The sequence below is a fragment of the Heterodontus francisci genome, unplaced genomic scaffold (genome assembly GCF_036365525.1).
Source record: "Heterodontus francisci isolate sHetFra1 unplaced genomic scaffold, sHetFra1.hap1 HAP1_SCAFFOLD_167, whole genome shotgun sequence".
NCBI lineage: Eukaryota > Metazoa > Chordata > Chondrichthyes > Heterodontiformes > Heterodontidae > Heterodontus > Heterodontus francisci.
Window position 1 is genome coordinate 2,711,799 of NW_027141337.1, and position 20,270 is coordinate 2,732,068.

Genomic DNA, 20,270 nt, shown 5'->3' on the forward strand with positions numbered 1-20,270 from the left:
AGGGTCAACCAGCCCAGGATACTGATCACCATGCTGAGCTGGTACAGTTTGAATATGGGTCAACCAGCCGAGGATACTGAGCACCATGCTGAGCTGGTACAGTGTGAATATGGGTCAACCAGCTGAGGATACTGATCACCATGCCGAGCTGGAACAGTGTGAATATGGGACAACCAGTCCAGGATACTGATCACCATGCCGAGCTGGTACAGTGTGAATACGGATCAACCAGCCCAGGATACTGATCACCATGCTGAGCTGGGACAGTGTGAATATGGGCCAACCAACCAAGGAGACTGATCACCATGCCGAGCTGGTACAGTGTGAATATGGGTCAACCAGCCCAGGATACTGATCAACATGCCGAGCCGGTACACTGTGAATATAGCTCAACCATTCCAGGATACTGATCACCATGCCGAGATGGCAAAGTGTGAATATGGGTCAACCATCACGTGATAGTGATCACCACACCGAGCTGGTACAGTGTGAATATGGGTCAACCAGCCCAGGATAACGATCACCATGCCGAACTGCTACAGTGCGAATATGGGTCAACCAGCCCAGGATACCGATCACCATGCCGAGCAAGTACAGTGTGAATATGTGTCAACCAGCCCAGAATACTGATCACCATACTGAGCTGGTGCAGTGTGTATATGGGTCAACCAGCCCAGGATAATGAACTCCATACTAAGCATTTGCAGTGTGAATATGGGACAACCAGCCAAGGATACTGATCACCATACCGAGCTCGTCCAGTGTGAATATGGGTCAACCAGACCAGGATACTGATCAACATGCTGAGCTGGTACAGTGTGAATATGGGTCAACCAGATCAGGATACTGATCACCATGCTGAGCTTCTTAAGTGTGAATATTGGTCAACCAGCCCAGGATACTGATGACCTTGCCTAGCTGGTACAGTGTGAATATGGGTAAACCAGCCCAGGATGCTGATCACCATGCCGAGCTGGTACAGTGTGAATATGGGTTAAAGAGCCCAGGATACTGATCACCATGCCGAGCTGGTTCAGTGTGAATATGGGTTAAAGAGCCCGGGATACTGATCACCATGCCAAGCTGGTGCTGTGCGAATATGGGTAAAGAGCCCAGGATACTGATCACCATGCCGAGCTGGTACAGTGTGAATATGGGTCAACCAGACCAGGATACTGATCACCATGCCGAGCTGGGACAGTGTGAATACTGGTCAACAAGCCCAGGATACTGATCATCATACCGAGCTGGTACATGGTGAATATCGCTTAAAGAGCGCAGGATACTGAACACCATGCTGAGCTGGTGCAGTGTGAATATGTGTCAACCAGCCCAGGATACTGATCACCATGCCGAGCTGGTGCAGTGTGAATATGGGTCAACCAGCCCAGGCTGCTGATCCCCATGACGAGCTGGTGCAGTGTAAATATGGGTTAACGAGCACAAGATACTGATCACCATGCCGACCTGCTACAGTGTGAATATGTGTCAACCATGCCAGGATACTGATCTCCATGACGAGCTGGTACAGTGTGAATATGGGTCAAACAGCCCAGGATACTGATCACCATGCTGAGCTGGTACAGTGTGAATATGGGTTAAAGAGCCCAGGATACTGATCACCATGCCGAGCTGATGCTCGGCGAATATGGGTTAAAGAGCCCAGGATACTAATCACCATGCAGAGCTGGTGCAGTGTGAATATGGGTCAACCAGCCCAGGATACTGATCACCATACCGAGCTAGTACAGTGTAAATACGGGTCAACAAGCCCAGGATACTGATCATCATACCCAGCTGGTACAGTGCGAATTTCGGTTAAAGAGCGCAGGATACTGATCACCATGCTGAGCTGGTACAGTGTGAATATGGGTCAACCAGCCCAAGCTGCTGATCCCCATGACGAGCTGGTGCAGTTTAAATATGGGTTAAAGAGCCCAAGATACTAATCACCATGCCGACCTGCTACAGTGTGAATATGGGTCAACCAGCCGAGGATACTGATCACCATAACGAGCTTGTACAGTGTGAATATGGGTCAACCAGACCAGGATACTGATCAACATGCTGAGCTGGTACAGTGTGAATATGGGTCAACCAGACCAGGATACTGATCACCATGCTGAGCTTGTACAGTGTGAATATTGGTCAACAAGCCCAGGATACTGATGACCATGCCGAACTGGTACAGTGTGAATATGGGTAAACCAGCCCAGGATATTGATCACCATGCCGAGCTGGTGTACTGTGAATATGGGTCAACCAGCTCAGGATGCTGATCACCATGCCGAGCTGGTACAGTGTGAATACGGATCAACCAGCCCAGGATACTGATCACCATGCTGAGCTGGGACAGTGTGAATATGGGCCAACCAACCAAGGAGACTGATCACCATGCCGAGCTGGTACAGTGTGAATATGGGTCAACCAGCCCAGGATACTGATCAACATGCCGAGCCGGTACACTGTGAATATAGCTCAACCATTCCAGGATACTGATCACCATGCCGAGATGGCAAAGTGTGAATATGGGTCAACCATCACGTGATAGTGATCACCACACCGAGCTGGTACAGTGTGAATATGGGTCAACCAGCCCAGGATAACGATCACCATGCCGAACTGCTACAGTGCGAATATGGGTCAACCAGCCCAGGATACCGATCACCATGCCGAGAAAGTACAGTGTGAATATGTGTCAACCAGCCCAGAATACTGATCACCATACTGAGCTGGTGCAGTGTGTATATGGGTCAACCAGCCCAGGATAATGAACTCCATCCTAAGCTTTTGCAGTGTGAATATGGGACAACCAGCCAAGGATACTGATCACCATACCGAGCTCGTCCAGTGTGAATATGGGTCAACCAGACCAGGATACTGATCAACATGCTGAGCTGGTACAGTGTGAATATGGGTCAACCAGATCAGGATACTGATCACCATGCTGAGCTTGTTAAGTGTGAATATTGGTCAACCAGCCCAGGATACTGATGACCTTGCCTAGCTGGTACAGTGTGAATATGGGTAAACCAGCCCAGGATGCTGATCACCATGCCGAGCTGGTACAGTGTGAATATGGGTTAAAGAGCCCAGGATACTGATCACCATGCCGAGCTGGTTCAGTGTGAATATGGGTTAAAGAGCCCGGGATACTGATCACCATGCCAAGCTGGTGCTGTGCGAATATGGGTAAAAAGCCCAGGATACTGATCACCATGCCGAGCTGGTACAGTGTGAATATGGGTCAACCAGACCAGGATACTGATCACCATGCCGAGCTGGGACAGTGTGAATACGGGTCAACAAGCCCAGGATACTGATCATCATACCGAGCTGGTACATGGTGAATATCGGTTAAAGAGCGCAGGATACTGAACACCATGCCGAACTGGTACAGTGTGAATATGGGTAAACCAGCCCAGGATATTGATCACCATGCCGAGCTGGTGTACTGTGAATATGGGTCAACCAGCTCAGGATGCTGATCCCCATGAAGAGCTGGTGCAGTGTAAATATGGGTTAAAGAGCCCAAGATACTGATCACCAAGCCGACCTGCTACAGTGTGAATATGAGTCAACCATCCCAGGATACTGATCTCCATGCCGAGTTTTTACAGTGTGAATATGGGTAAAACAGCCCAGGATACTGATCACCATGCCGAGCTGGTGCAGTGTGAATATGGGTCAACCAGCCCAGGCTGCTGATCCCCATGACGAGCTGGTGCAGTGTAAATATGGGTTAACGAGCACAAGATACTGATCACCATGCCGACCTGCTACAGTGTGAATATGTGTCAACCATGCCAGGATACTGATCTCCATGCCGAGCTGGTACAGTGTGAATATGGGTCAAACAGCCCAGGATACTGATCACCATGCTGAGCTGGTACAGTGTGAATATGGGTTAAAGAGCCCAGGATACTGATCACCATGCCGAGCTGATGCTCGGCGAATATGGGTTAAAGAGCCCAGGATACTAATCACCATGCAGAGCTGGTGCAGTGTGAATATGGGTTAAAGGGCCCAAGATACTGATCACCATACCGAGCTGGTACAGTGTGAATATGGGTCAGCCAGCCCAGGATACGGATCACCTCACAGAGCTGGTACAGTGTGAATATGGGTGAACCAGCCCAGGATAATGATCACCATGCCGAGCTGGTCCAGTGTGAATATGTGTCAACCAGCCCAGGATACTGATCACCATCGCGAGGTCGTACAGTGTGAATATGGGTCAACCAGCCCAGGATACTGATCACCATGCCGAGCTGCTACGGTGTGAATTTGGGTCAAACAGCCCAGGATACTGATCACCATGATGAGCTGTTACAGAGTGAATATGGGTCAACCAGCCCAGGATTCTGATCACCATGCCGAGCTGGTACAGTGTGAATATGGGTCAACCAGCCGAGGATACTGATCACCACACAGAGCTGGTGCAGTGTGAATATGTGTCAACCAGCCCAGGATAATGATCGCCATGCCGAGCTGGTACAGTGCGAATATGTGTCAACCAGCCGAGGATACTGATCACCACACAGAGCTGGTGCAGTGTGAATATGTGTCAGCCAGCCCAGGATAATGATCACCATGCCGAGCTGCTACAGTGCGAATATGGGTCAACCAGCCCAGGATACTGATCACCATGCCGAGCTGGGATAGTGTGAATATGTGTCAACCAGCCCAGGATACTGATCACCATAGCGACGGCGTACAGTGTGAATATGTGCCAACCACCATAGGATACTGATCACCATACTGAGCTGGTACAGTGTGTATATGGGTCAAACAGCCCGGGATAATGAACAGCATACTGAGCTGCTGCAGTGTGGATATGGGTCAACCAGCTCAGGGTACTGATCACCATGCCGAGCTGGTGCAGTCTGAATATGGGTCAACCAGCTCAGGATACTGATCACCATGCTGAGCTGGTACACTTTCAAAATGGGTCAACCAGACCTGGATAATGATCACCATACCGAGCTCGTACAGTGTGTATATGTGTCAACCAGCCCAGGATGCTGATCCCCATGACGAGCTGGTGCAGTGTAAATATGGGTTAAAAAACCCAAGACACTGAACACCATGCCGAGCTGCTACAGTTTGAATATGGGTCAAACAGCCCAGGATACTGATCACCATGCTGAGCTGGTACAGAGTGAATATGGGTCAACCAGCCCAGGATTCTGATCACCATGCCGAGCTGGTACAGTGTGAATATGTGTCAACCAGGCCAGGATACGGATCACCATGCTGTGCTGGTACAGTGTGAATATGGGTCAACCAGACCAGGATACGGATCACCATACCGAGCTCGTACGGTGTGAATATGGGTCAACCAGACCAGGATACTGATCACCATGCTGAGCTGGTACAGTGTGAACATGGGTCAACCAGACCAGGATACTGATCACCATGCCGAGCAAGGACAATGTGAATATGGGTCAACCAGCCCAGTATAATGATCACAATCGCGAGCTGGTACAGTGTGAATATGGGTCAACCAGCCCAGGATACCGATCACCATACCGAGCTGGTACAGTCTGAATATGGGTCAACCAGCCCAGGATACGGATCACCACACAGAGCTGGTACAGTGTGAATATGGGTGAACCAGCCCAGGATACTGATCACCATGCCGAGCTGGTACAGTGTGAATATGTGTCAACCAGCCCAGGATACTGATCACCATAGCGAGGTCGTACAGTGTGAATATGTGCCAACCACCCCAGGATACTGATCACCATACTGAGCTGGTGCAGTGTGAATATTGGTCAACCAGCTCAGGATACCGATCACCATGCCGAGCTGGTACACTGTCAAAATGGGTCAAGCAGCCCAGGATAATGATTACCATGCCGAGCTGGTACAGTGGGAATATGGGTTAACCAGTCCAGGATACTGATCACCATGCACAGCTGGCACAGTGTGAACATGGGTCAACCAGACCATTATACTGATCACCATACCGAGCTCGTACAGTGTGAATATGGGTCAACCATCCCAGGATGCTGATCCCCATGACGAGCTGGTGCAGTGTAAATATGGGTTAAATAGCCCAAGATACTGATCACCATGCCGAGCTGCTGCAGTGTGAATATCGGTCAAACAGCCTAGGATTCTGATCACCATGCCGAGCTGGTACAGTGTTAATATGTGTCAACCAGCCCAGGATACTGATCACCATAGCGAGGTCGGACAGTGTGAATATGTGCCAACCACCCCAGGATACTGATCACCACACTGAGCTGGTACAGTGTGTATATGGGACAACCAGCCCAGGATAATGAACAACATACTGAGCTGCTGCAGTGTGAATATGGGTCAACCAGCTCAGGAGACTGATCACCATGCCGAGCTGGTACAGTGTGAATTTTGGTCAATCAGCTCAGGACACCGATCACCATGCCGAGCGGGTACACTGTCAAAATGGGTCAACCAGCCCAGGATATTGATCACCATGACGAGCTGGTACAGTGCGAATATGGGTCAACCAGTCTAGGATACTGATCACCATGCCGAGCTGCCACAGTGTGAACTTGGGTCAACCAGACCAAGATACTGATCACCATACCGAGCTGGTACAGTGTGAACATGGATCCACCAGCCCAGGATGCTGATCACCATGCTGTGCTGGTACAGTGTGAATGTGGGTCAACCAGACCAGGATACTGATCACCATGCTGAGCTGGGACAGTGTGAAAATGGATCGACCAGACCAGGATACTGATCACCATGCCGATCTGGTACATTGTGAACATGGATCGACCAGACCAGGATACTGATCACCATGCTGAGCTGGTACAGTGTGAATATAGGTCAACCAACTCAGCATGCTGATCACCATGCTGAGCTGGAACAGTGTGAATATGGATCAACCAGCCCAGGATACTGATCACCATACCGGGCTGGTACAGTGTGAACATGGATCGACCATCCAGGATACTGATCACCATGCTGAGCTGGTACAGTGTGAATATAGGTCAACCAACTCAGCATGCTGATCACCATGCTGAGCTGGAAAAGTGTGAATTTGGGTCAACCAGCCCAGGATACTGATCACCATACCGAGCTGGTACAGTGTGAACATGGATCGACCAGCCCAGGATACTGATCACCATGCCGATCTGGTACAGTGTAAATATGTGTCAACCAGCCCAGGTTCCTGATCACCATGCTGAGCTGCGACAGTGTGTATATGGGTCAACCAGCCCATGATAATGACCACCATACCGAGCTGGTACAGTGTGAATATGGGTCAACCACCCCAGGATACTGATCACCATACTGAGCTGGTACAGTGTGAATATCGGGCAACCAGCCCAGGATACTGATCACCATACCGAGCTGGTACAGTGTAAATATGGGTCAACCAGCCCAGGATACTGATCTTCATGCCGAGCTTGTACAGTGTGAATATGGGTCAACCAGCCCAGGATACTGATCTTCATGCCGAGCTTGTACAGTGTGACTATGGGTCAACCAGCCCAGGATACTGATCACCATGCCGAGCTGGTACAGTGTGAATATGGGTCAACCAGCCCAGGATACTGATCACCATACCGAGCTGGTACAGTGTGAATATGGATCAACCAGCCCAGAATACTGATCACCATACCGAGCTGTGCAGTGGGAATATGGGTAAAACAGCCCAGGATACAGATCACCATACCGAGCTGTTATAGTGTGAACTTGGGTCAACCAGTCCAGGATACTGATCAGCACGCCGAGCCGGTGCAGTGTGAATATGGGCCCTCACGTAAATCCTGTGCGGTCATTTTCACTCACCCAGGGTGATCGTCAGCAGCCTTCCACACTCATGCTTCCATCACCCTTCAGTGTACTGGCGATCCTGAACCAGGTAATGGAAGGTGTCATCGACAGTGCTATCAGGTGGCACTTACTCACCAAGAACGTGCGCACTGGTGCTCAATTTGGTTCCTCAAGTTTCATTTAGCTACAGGCCTCATTGCAGCCTTGGTCCAAACATGGAGAAAAGAGCTGAACTCCAGAGGTGCGGGGAGAGTGACTGCCCTTGACATCAAGGCAGCATTCGACCGAGTATTGCATCACAGAGCCCTAGCAAAACTGAGGTCAATGGGTATCAGGGGGAATACTCCTGGTTGGAGTCATAACTGGCACAAAGGAGGATGGTTATGGTTGTTTGAGGTTAATTATCTCAGTCCTGGGACATCACTGCAGGAGTTTCTCTGGGTATTTTCCTAGGCCCAACATTCTTCATCTGCTTCGTCAATGACCTTCAGTCAGAAGATCAGAAGTGGGATTATTCATTACGGATTGCAGAGTGTTTAGTTTCATTTATGATTGCTCAGGTACTGAAGCAGTCCGAGCCTACATGCAGCAACAACTGGACAATATCCAGCCTTAGTCTGATAATTAGCAAGTAATATTCACACCACACAGTCAGGAGTCTAATTGAATAATCTCCACTTGCCAGGATGGGTGCAGCTCCAACACTCAGAAAGCTTTACACCATGCAGGAGAAAACAGCTGGAATTATCAGCACCTCATTTACCACTTTACCATTCACTCCCATTCAACATAAAAGAGAACGCAAAAATCTTCTAAAGGGGCACGCAAACATTTTCCACAGGCATGTAGATATTAATCAGGTAGAACGAGATGGGGTGGGCCTATTCGGGGAAATGAGTGTAATATACACATAGAGGCACCGAGCAAATCAAATAGGCCTAATGAGTACTTCATATCATTGTTTGATGAGGAAGAGAAATCTGACATAATATCAATGGGAGTGAAGAGAGTAGAGACAATGGATAGAGTAAAAAATTGAGAAGGATGAGGTGGTGCAAAGGCTGGCCATGCTTGGGGTTAATAAGTGACCTGGTCTGGATGGTTACCATCGCAGGCTGGTAAGGGAAGTCGAAATTGAGATATCACAACAGCATACCATCATCTTACAATCCTCCATCGATGGGGAAGGTGAGAGAGGATTAGAGAGTGGCAAATGTGACACCCTTATACTAGAAAAGGTGTGAGGACCTTTCTAGCAGCCACAGGCCAGTTAATTCATCATCAGTGATTTAAGTTTAACTTTGGTGGTAGGAAAACTTCTAAAAAAAAATTCAAAAGGCAATTGATACAGTGCCACATAACAGAATTGTGAACAAACTTGTAGCTCAAGGAATAAAAAGGGACAGTAGCCACATGGATAAGAAATTGGCTGAGTGACAGGAAACAAAGAGTGGTGGTTGGTGTTCCCCAGAGATCAGTGTTGGGACTCTTGCCTTTCCTGATATATATTAACGACCTAGATCTTAGTGTACAGGGCACAGTTTCAAAGTTTGCAGATGATACGAAACTTGGAAGCATCGTGAGCTGTGAGGAGGATAGTGTAGAACTTCAAAAGGACATAGACATGTTGGTGTAATTGGCAGACAGATGGCAGATGAGGTTCAATGTGAAGAAATTGAAGTGATTCATTTCAGTATGAAGAATTTAAAAAGACAACATCGAATGAAGGCTACAATTCTTAATAGGGTGCAGGGGCAGAGGGACCTGGGTGAATATGTGCATAAGTCATTGAAGGTGGCAAGACAGGTTGTGCGCATGGTTAATAAGGCATATATTATCCTGAGTTTTATTAATAGGGGCATAGAGTACAATAGTAAGGAAGTTATATTGAACTTGTGTAAGACACTAGTTCAGTCTCAGCTGGAGTATTGTGTCCAGTTCTGGGTGCCACACTTGAGAAAAGACGTGAGGGCATTGGATATAGTACAGAAAAGATTCATGAGAATAGTTCCAGGGATGAGGAATTTCAGTTATGAAGATAAATCGGAGAGATTAGGGCTGTTTTCCGTGGAGAAGAGAAGGCTGAGTGGTGATTTGATAGAGGTATTCAAAATCATGAGGAATCTGAACAGAGTAGATGGAGAGAAACTTTTCCCACTCGTGAGAGGATCGAGAACGAGAGGACACAGATTTAAAGTATTTGGTAAGAGAAGCACAAGTGGCATGAGGAAAAACATTTTCATGCAGCCAGTAGTTAAGATCTGGAATGTGCTGCCTACGAACGTGGTGGAGGCAGGTTCAATTGAAGCATTCAAAAGGGAATTAGACAGTTATATGAGAAGGGAGAAGATGCAGCGTTATGGGGAGAAAATGGGCGAATGGAAAAGTCGGAAATTGTCCCTTCAGAGAGCCAGAGCTGACACGATGGGCCGAATGGCCTCCTTCCACGCTGAAACTATTATGTATTCTGTGAGTGTAAATTAAAGGTTTAGAAACAATTCTCAGGGGAAATATTAACAGGCATCTGGAGAGGTTTGAATTAATTAAGGATATTGAGCACAGATTTGTAAAAGGGAGATCATGCTTGACTTATCTAATTGTATTTTTTGATGAAGTATCAGAGAAAGTTGATGAAGGGAATGCCGTGGATGTTGTCTGTATGTATTTGAAGAATGTGTTTGATAAAGTACCAGATAAAAGGCTGGTGAATAAAAGTGAGGCTCATAGAATAGGAGTGTCAGTGTCCAATAGGAGTAAACAAATGTCTTAATAACAGTAAACAGTGTGTCGTGGTAAAAGGTTGTTGATTTCAGACTGGAAGATGGTAGGCAGTCGTGTTTCCCAAAGGGCATGGCTAGGACCAATGATTTTTGTTTGCTGTATACAAATGACTTGCTTTTGGATATACAGTGGAATTTCAAAATGTGTTGATGATAACCTTGGAGGAGGGACAAACAGTGTGGGTGATATGATCTACCTGCAACAGGACATAGATAGACTAGCAGAATAGGCAGACAAGTGGCAGATGGATTTTGATACAGACACGTATGAGGTGATGCAATTTGGCAGAACGGATAGGGTGAGGCAATATAGCCTTAATGACACTCTTCTAAAGAGTGTGTAGGAATAGAGGGAGCTGGGGCTTCATGTGCGTTTGAATGTCGAAGGAAATACTGACAGATTGGGCTTCATAAATAGAGAAATAGAATACAAAAGCAGGGAAGTTTTATAATGCAATGATATAGAACTCTGGTTTGGCTCCAACTGGAGTTTCGTGCCCAGTTCGTATCACCACACTTAGGAATGATGTGAGAGTCCTTGAGAGGGTGCAGAGGAGATTTGACAGAATGATTGCAGGGATGGGGGCTTTTAGTTACAATGTGAGTTTGGAAAACCTGGTGTGTTTCTCACTGGTGCAAAGGAGAATGAGGGGCAATTTGATGGAGGTGCACAAGATTATAACAGGCTTAGATAAGGTAGACAAGAAGAAATTGTTCCCATTAACTAATGGTACAAGGACCAGGGGACACAGGTGGAAGGTTTTGAGCGAGAGATGCAGAGGGAATGTGAAGAAGTGAGTGCAGTGGGTCGTAATGACCTGGAATTCGCTGCCCATAAGGGTGGTGGAAGTGGAGACAAATCAATGATTTCAAAAGGAAACTGGATGGGCACTTGAAGGAAATGTACTTGCAGGGCTATGGGGATTGGGCAGAGAGTGGGACTGACTGGACTGCTCTGCACAGTGCCAGCAGGCATAATGGCCTCTGTCTATGTCGTAAATCTATGACTCCAGCATTGGAGCAAAATTATAGCAGTGTGTACAGTCTCCAATATGAACTGCAGCAATTCACCAAGCCTCCTTCAACAGCACCTTCCAAACTTGCATCCTCTACCAGCTAGAAGGGCAAAGGGAGCAGATGCATTGGAACACCACCACCAGCATGTTCCCCTCCAAGCAGCACATCATCCTGACTTGGAACTATTGTTGCCATCCCTTCAGTGTCGCTGGGTAAGAAAAGTTCAGGAAAACAGTTCACCTCTACCTTCTCAACGCAATTTAGGGATGGACAATAATTCCTGGCCTATCCAAAGATGCCCACGTCCATGAACAAATGGAACTGTCTGCAGCCACTGGGGTAGTACTGTGCAGGAGCACTAGGCAAGTCAGGGTCGAAAATGTCCAGGAAATGGTCGTAGACAGGATTGGGGATGGACAGGATACAGTATTGGAACTTAGCTCAGGGTCAAGGCAATCAGCGAGGAAGTGAACACTCTGTTTCATCCTCATGTATTGGCAGATTCGTTGGATAGAGAACAGAGTTTGTGTTGGATACTGAAAACAATGGCTTCAATCTCCTAATACTTCAATAACAAGGGCAGTAATGCATTGAATTGTGGTTTACACATGTAATAGCTGAATAGAGTGACTTCGCAGTGACAACAGCATCAAAGATGCAACAGCAAATTAAAAGAAGGGTAATACAGTTAGCAATGGTCTTTAGAGCTAATATCTGGAGACAGATATTTACCAGGAATGACAGCAGTATCAAGATGGACAGAGTAAACGATAAGATCAGTAATGCAGTTCAATATGGTTTATTGAATTGAAAGGTAGAGAGAGAGAGACTTACCAGGAACACCAACAATAGCGAGAATGGGATAGTAAATGCATTGAATCATCTTCAATGCATCGGAGATTCGCCAATCTAATGGTATCCAATCATCATCTGCAGTAAGACTGTCAAACCAATAAGATAAACTCCTGTCCATTGTTGTAACATTCCAACAGATTGTTCTCAGATTCTGATCTATCCTCTCCCTCTCTCTAGAACCACTGATCCATTAATGTCAGGGATGAAGCTCCCGCTGACACTATGGGGTAACAGATTGAAAGGAGTCCTTTATTAATAGTAGAGCAAAACCCTCCAGTGACACAATTAGGGTCCATGGAGACTGACATTATTTACAGTCACTGAACAAACAGGTTCAGTTAACTCCTTTCAATCCAACACTGTTGGTACCATGATAACGAATAACATTTACGCTCTCCATGTGTGATGTATGAGGGTTGCTGATGGAAAGAGTGGTGGAAATAGCAGAGGAAATGGCCAGCATCTGACAATGTCCCTGGGATATGGTAGTGGTGATAGATAACTACAGATTCCTCAATGTGACACCCTGTTTAAAACAAGATAAATGGATAAACTCTGGAATCACAGTTCCAGCAGAATAACATTGATGTAAATTTGGGGAAAGTATTACAGACTGTAATCTGGGACATATCCTTTTTGCCTTGGAGAAACAGGAGTTTATAAATGACAAGCATCCTGGATATGTTAATGCCAATCATGTCTGACAAACTTGATCGAGTTCTTCAATGACGTCATGCAGCAGCTTGTTGAAGGCAGCGTGGCTGATGTTATTTATATGGAATTTCAAATGTAACCTGACCAAATGCTATCTAATGGATTTGTTAGGAAAACTACAGTACATGGATTAAAGGGGCAGGGACAGTGTGGATGTGACACTGGCTAAGAAACAGAAAGCAGAGCGAAGTTCTGAACAGTTGTTGTTCAGACTGGATGGGAGTATACGGTAGTGCTCCTCAGTGATCAGTATTAGGATCACTCCTCCCTTTGTCACATATTAATGGCACAGACGTATATATAAATGGCATATTTTCAACGTTTGCGGATGATGTGGAGCTGGGAAATGTAAACTGTGAGGTGGATAGTCAGAGGTTTCAGGAGGACATAGTTAACAGACCAGGGGCCAATGTAGAACAGCAAGCACAGGCATGTTTATATTTAGTTTAGTTTACAAGTACAGCACTGAAACAGGCCCTTCGGCCCACCGGGTCTGTGCCGACCATCAACCACCCATTTATACATAATCCTGCACTAATCCCATATTTCTACCACATCCCCACCTGTCCCTATGTTTCCCTACCACCTACCTATACGAGGGGCACTTTATAATGGCCAATTTACCTATCAACCTGCAAGTCTTTTGGCTTGAGGGAGGAAACCGGAGCACCCGGAGAAAACCCACGCAGATACAGGGAGAGCTTGCAAACTCCACACAGGCAGTACCCAGAATTGAACCCGTGTCGCTGGAGCTGTGAGGCTGCGGTGCTAACCTCCACGCCACTGTGCCACCCAAATGCCGCATGATGGATGAATGGGATTTAGTGTGAATTAGGATACAGACAGCAGAGTTTTAGATGGGCTGAAGTTTATAGGGAGGGAAGGGAGGATATAATTGATGGGAGGGTTGGAATAGTTGCATCTGGAGCTAACACTGGAATGGATGAGGGATTCAGCAACAGGTGCACCAAGGCAGAAACAGAGACAGGCAAGGATATGGAGGTGGAAGTAAGTGGTCTGGCTGATGGAACTGGCAGCTCGGCTCAGAGTTCTATAGGAAGCCTCGGTTGTGAACAAGTTGGTTCAGCCACAGACACTGGCTGTGGAGTGGGATGGAGTGGGTGGATTGGGTCAGTTGAGGGAGGTCATTGTGGCGACCGGCAGTGACTGCTCCTGTAGTTCAATAGCAACACTCAGCAATAACCAATGAGGGAACTACTTGAGGAACACAGACTCCAGCGATAGACAACAACAGAAAGTGTTTTATAATATAAGGACAGAACAGCACAGACACTGTCATAGAGATTAATGTTCAGGAATGCCACACATGCAGAATATCTATCATATTAGTTTAATCTGCTCCCAGGACAGGTACAGTGTGGGGAACATTTAGAGTCAAGCTCACTCTGCACTGTCCCCATCAAAAACTCCCAGGACAGGTACAGCACGGGGTTAGATACAGAGTAAAGCTCCCTCTGTACTGTCCCTGTGAAATACTCCCAGAACAGGTACCGCACTGGGATTGGCTTGGCAATTTGGGAAGCACTTCCTGCCTGCAAACAGGGGGAGCAGCAGCACCTGTGTTGCTGCAACTGCAACTGGAGTGGAGCAACTGGAGAGGAGATAGCAGAGTTGAGTAACTGCAAAGGGGTGACTGCAGAGTGGAGACAGCTGCATTTACTGTGGAACTAAAAACAAGAAATGCTGGAACCACTCAGCAGGTCTGGCAGCATCTGTGGAAAGAGAAGTAGAGTTTACATTTTGGGTCAGTGACCCTTCTTCGGAACTGGCAAATATTAGAAATGGCAAAGGTTGTAAGCAAGTGAGGTGGGGGTGGGGCAAGAGATAACAAAGGAGAAGGTTTAGATTGGACAAGGCCACATAGCTGGCCAAACGGTCATGGAGCAAAGGCAAACAATATGTTAATGGTGTGTTGAAAGACAAAGCATTAGTACAGATATGGTGTTAACGGACCGAACATTGAACAGCAGCAAGTACAAACATGAAGAAAAACAGTGGGTAAGCAAACTGAACAAACTAAGATGAAATCAAATAAACATAAAAAAAATTGTAAACTATGTAAAAAAGAAAAAATAACTAAAACTAAAAGTAAAATGGGGGGCCTGTCATGCTCTGAAATCATTGAAATTAATGTTCAGTCCCTGCAGCCACGTGTTCAACTCCTCTCTCCCCCTATTCCTCCCTTCGCTATCACGTGGCACGGGCAACAACCCAGAGATAACAACTCTGTTTGTTCTCGCTCTAAGCTTCCACCCTAGCTCCCTGAATTTCTGCCTTAAATCCCCATCTCTCTTCTTAGCCTATGTCGTTGGTGCCTATGTGGACCACGACTTGGGGCTGCTCCCCCTCCCACTTTAGGATCCCAAAAACAAGATCTGAGACATCACGAACCCTGGCACCTGGGAGGCAACACACCAACCGTGAGTCTCTCTCGTTCCCACAGAACCTCCTATCTGTTCCCCTAACTATGGAGTCCCCAATGACTAATGTTCTGCTCCTCTTCCTCCTTCCCTTCTGAGCAACAGGGACAGACTCTGTGCCAGAGACCTGTACCCCATTGCGTACCCCTGGTAAGTCGTCCCCCGCAACAGTATCCAAAACGGTATACCTGTTGTTGAGGAAACGGCCACAGGGCATCCCTGCACTGCCTGCTGTTTCCCGCTCCTTCCCCTGACGATAACCCATCTACCTACTTCTTTTATCTGAGGTGTGACTACCTCCCCATAACTCCTCTCAATAACCCCCTCCGCCTCCCGAATGATCCGAAGTTCATCCAGCTCCAGCTCCAGCTCCCTAACGCGGTTCTCGAGGAGCTGGAGTTGGGTGCACTTCCCGCAGATACAGTCAGCAGGGACACTCTTGGCGACCCTTACCTCCTACATTCTGCAGGAGGAACATACAATTGCCTTAACCTCCATTCCCACTATTCTAAATTCCCAACAAATCTACTGAAAAAACAAAACAAAAAAAAAGTCAAAACTTGTTACCTTTGCAATCCGACGGACAGAAGTTTTTAAATAAAAAGCTCACCTTATCAACAATATATTTCAGAAAGAGAAAGCTTCCCAACACTGATCCCTGGGGAACTCCACTACAAAACTTAAATACAAAAACAAAACGTGCTGGAAATGCTCAGCAAGTCTGGCAGCATCTGTGGAAAGAGAAGCAGAGTTAACGTCTCAGATCTGTGATCTTTCATCAGAACTGGGAAAGGTTAGAAATGTAATAAGTTTTAAGCAAATAAAGCAGGAGTGGTGCAAAATGGAGCAGAAGGGGTGTTGATAAGACAGAGGGCCAGAGAGATTAACTGACGAGGAGGTCATGGGTCAAAGGCAAAGAGAGTGTGCTCATGGTGTGGTGAAAGATAAAGCATTAGTGCAGAGCAGGTGTTAAATGACAGAACAATGAACAGCCCGAGCTAAAAGCACCAACATAACAATCCCAGTTTAAGTCTGGCACATGGTAAAAAAAAAACTGATGAAACAAAATAATAATAAAAATGGACAAGTCATGCTCTGAAATTATTGAACTCAATATTCAGTCCGGAAGTCTGTAGAGTGCCTAATCGGACAATGAGGTGCTGCTCTCGAGCCGGCGTTGATGTTCACTGGAACACCACAGCAGGTCAAACACAGATTGGGTGACCGCTTTGTGGAACACCTCCACTCAGTCCAAAAGCATGACCCTGAGCTTCCACTCGCTTGTCATTTCAACACACTCCATCCCCCACCCCCGCTCTCATGCGCACATTTCTGTCCTTGTGTTTACACCCTCCACTCTCACTTTACTTGCTTAAAACCTATTACATTTCTAACCTTGGCCAGTTCTGATGAAAGGTCACAGACCTGGAATATTAACTCTGTTTCTCTCTCCACAGACACCACTGAGTATTTCCAGCACTTTCTGTTTTTATTTCAGATTTCCAGCATCTGTAGTATTTTGTTTTGATTCCACTGCAAACTTTTCTCCAGCCCGAAAAGCATCCATTAATCACTACTCTGTTTCCTGTCACTCAAACAGTTTAGTTTCATGTTGCTACTGTCCTTTTTATTTCATGAGCTATAACTTTGCTCACAAGTCTGTTGTGTTACCCTTTATCAAATTCTTTTTGGAATTCCATTTCCGCCACATCAACAGTATTGCCCTCATCAAGCTTCCTTTTTACCTCTTCAAAAACCTCTAGCAAGTTTTTTAAACACCATTTTCCCTTTCCAAATCCATGCTGGTTTTCCTCAATTAACCCACATTTGTCCATGTGCCTATTAATTGTGTCCCGAATATGACACCAAGATTGCAAACAGACTGTCTGAATTTCAGACTGTTACCAGGGAGTGGGATGGAATCAATAACAAGGGAACAGAGTTGGAGTGGGCAGTGAAAACAATATCTTCAGTCTTCCCAATATTTAATTGGAGGAAATTTCTGCTTATCCAGTACTGGATGTCAGATAATTTAACAACAGTGGAGGAGTGGAGAGAGGTGTTGGTGAGGTAAACTTAATGGAGTTCTTTGATAAAACAATGGAGAGGGTTGATGAGGGTGGTGTGATTGAAGTTAAATATATAGACTTTCAAAAGTTGTTTGATCAAGTGACATTCAATAGATAGGTTAGGAAAACTGAACCCGATGCAGTTCTTTGATAAAACAATAGGGACGGTTGCTGAGGGAAGGAATGGTGGAAATAGCAGAGGCACTGGTCAGAATCTTCCAATCCTCCTTGGATATGGGAGTCATGACAGAGGACTGGAGGACTGTAGATGTTACTCCCTGTTACAAAAGGAGAGATGAGATAAATCCTGTAACTACTGACCAGTCAGTCTAATGTCGGTGGTTGTAAATTACAAGAGACCAGAACCCAGCACAAAAATATATCTTTCTTGGTAAAACAATGGGATAATAAATAACAAACAGCACGGATATGATAATGAAAAATCATGTCTGATAATCTTGATCAAGTTCGTTGATGACATAACTGACTGTTGATGAGGATAGCGTGTTTTGTGTTATGTGTACAGACTTTGAAAAGGCCTGTGATCAAATGACATTTCATAGACTTATGAAAAATGGAAGACATGGGTTAATGTGACAGTGACAGTGTGGATATGACATTGACTCCGGGACAGAAAGCAGAGAGAAGTGGTGAACAGACATTGTTCAGACTGGGGGAGGGGGAGGATACAGTGCTGTTTCTCAGGGGTCAACATTAGAAACAGTGACCGTCCTGACATATAGATAGATATATAAATGACACCAACGTATACGTAAAAAAAAATATATTCAACTCTTGCAGATGACATGAAACTCATAACTAATGTTGGAAAAATGCAGACCAGAGAATTATCCAACCTCACAGACGTTTTTTTTTGTTTATTCATTCTGGACTCTAATCCATCACAAATTTATTTCTCACTCTAATTTATTTGTGTGTGATTCTCATGTGATTGCGTGCGTAAATGTGTCGCGGATATGTTTATCATTTTATTTAGATCCAGCTTAGATTGTTAAGTGTAATAAACTCACTTTTTGTTTAAACTCAAGACCTATCCTATTGGTTCTTTCACCATCACAACAAAGATAAAAGGTAAAGTACTCACTGAGGTGGTCAGCACGTCCACTGCTAAAAAGGAATAAACCCTCTTGCTGTGAAATAAGATATAAGACAGGAGCGGGGAATGGGACCCGTCCGCACCTGGCTGTAACAGAAATCTGGAGGTTCTGGTGATCATAACGCAGCAACAAATGAGAAATTGTAAGTGGGAAATCAATTGATCCTGAGAAAAAAAATTTAAAATATCAATGCAGTTTTTATTGTGGTTTTCACTGCTGGAAGATTAAAATACCCACGTTCGAAGACAGAGCATACGCACATGTAAATATATGAATTAGGAGCAAGAGTAGGCCACTCGGCCCCTCAAGCCTGCTCTGCCATTCAATAAGATCATGACTAATCTGATTGAAACCTCATCTCCACATTACCGCCTACCCTCGATAATGTTTCACCCCCTTGCTTATCAAGAATCTATCTTTCTCTGCCTTACAAGTACTTAGAGACACTCTTCCACTGCCTTTTGAGGAAGAGAATTCCCAAGGCTCACGACCCTCAGAGAAAAAAGATATTCTCCACATCTCTGTTTTAAATAGGTGACCCCTTATTTTTAAATAGTGAACCTTAATTCGAGATACTCCCAGAAGGGGAAACATCTTTCCACATCCAGCCTGTAAAGACCCCTCAGGATCAAGTCGCCACTTACTCTTCTAAATTCCAGTGGATATGAGCCTAGCCTCTCCAATATTTTCTCATAAGACAGCCCACCTATTACAGGTATTAGTCTAGTAAACCTTTTCTGAATTGCTTCCAATGCATTTACATCCTTCCCTAAATAAGGAGACCAGTAATGTACACAGTACTCCAGATGTGGTCTCACCAATGCCCTCTATAGCTGAAGTATAACACTCCTACTTTTGTATTCAATTACCCTTGCGATAAACGATAACATTCTATTCGCTTTCCTAATTATTTGCTGAACCTGCATACTAACCTTTTGCGATTCATGCACACGGACACCCAGATCCCTCTGCATCTCAGAGCTCTGAAATCTCTCACCATTAGATAATATGCATCCTTTTTTTATAATTCCGTCCAACATGGACAATTTCACACTTGCCCACTTTATACTCCATTTGCCAGGTCTTTATGCACTTGCTTAACCTATCAAGATTCATTTACAGCCTCCTTTTGTCCCCTTCAAAAGTTACTTTCTTACTCATCTTTGTGCCATCAGCAAATTTAGCAACCATGCCTGAGGTCCCTTCATCCAAGTGATTTATATAAATTGTAAAAAGTTGAGGTCCCAGCACTGATCCCTGTGGCACACCACTCGTTACATCTTGCCAACCAGAAAATGGCCCATTTATGCCTACTCTCTGTTTTCTGTTAGCTAGCCAATCTTCTATCCATGCCAATATGTTACCCCCTTCACCATGAGCTTTTATTTTCATAAAACCTTTGATGTGGCATCTTATCAATTGCAACCTGGAAATCTATGTACAGTACATCCACCGGTTCCCCTTTCTCCACAGCACATGTTACTTCTTCAAAGAACTCCA

The 20,270-nt window shown here is 45.7% G+C and overlaps 1 protein-coding gene across 1 annotated transcript in view; it reads right to left on the bottom strand.

Moving 5' to 3' along the window:
* LOC137362838 (probable G-protein coupled receptor 139) overlaps window positions 1–20,270 on the bottom strand; it is a gene marked incomplete at its 3' end in the record, with an annotated part of 296,278 nt that overhangs the window by 264,793 nt on the left and 11,215 nt on the right. The window contains exons 2-3 of the mRNA XM_068027055.1: window positions 17,590–17,599; window positions 12,408–12,503 (exon numbers count right to left, since the gene is read on the bottom strand). Coding sequence (XP_067883156.1) covers window positions 12,408–12,503; window positions 17,590–17,599 — 106 coding nt within the window. The remainder of the gene's footprint in view (window positions 1–12,407; window positions 12,504–17,589; window positions 17,600–20,270) is intronic.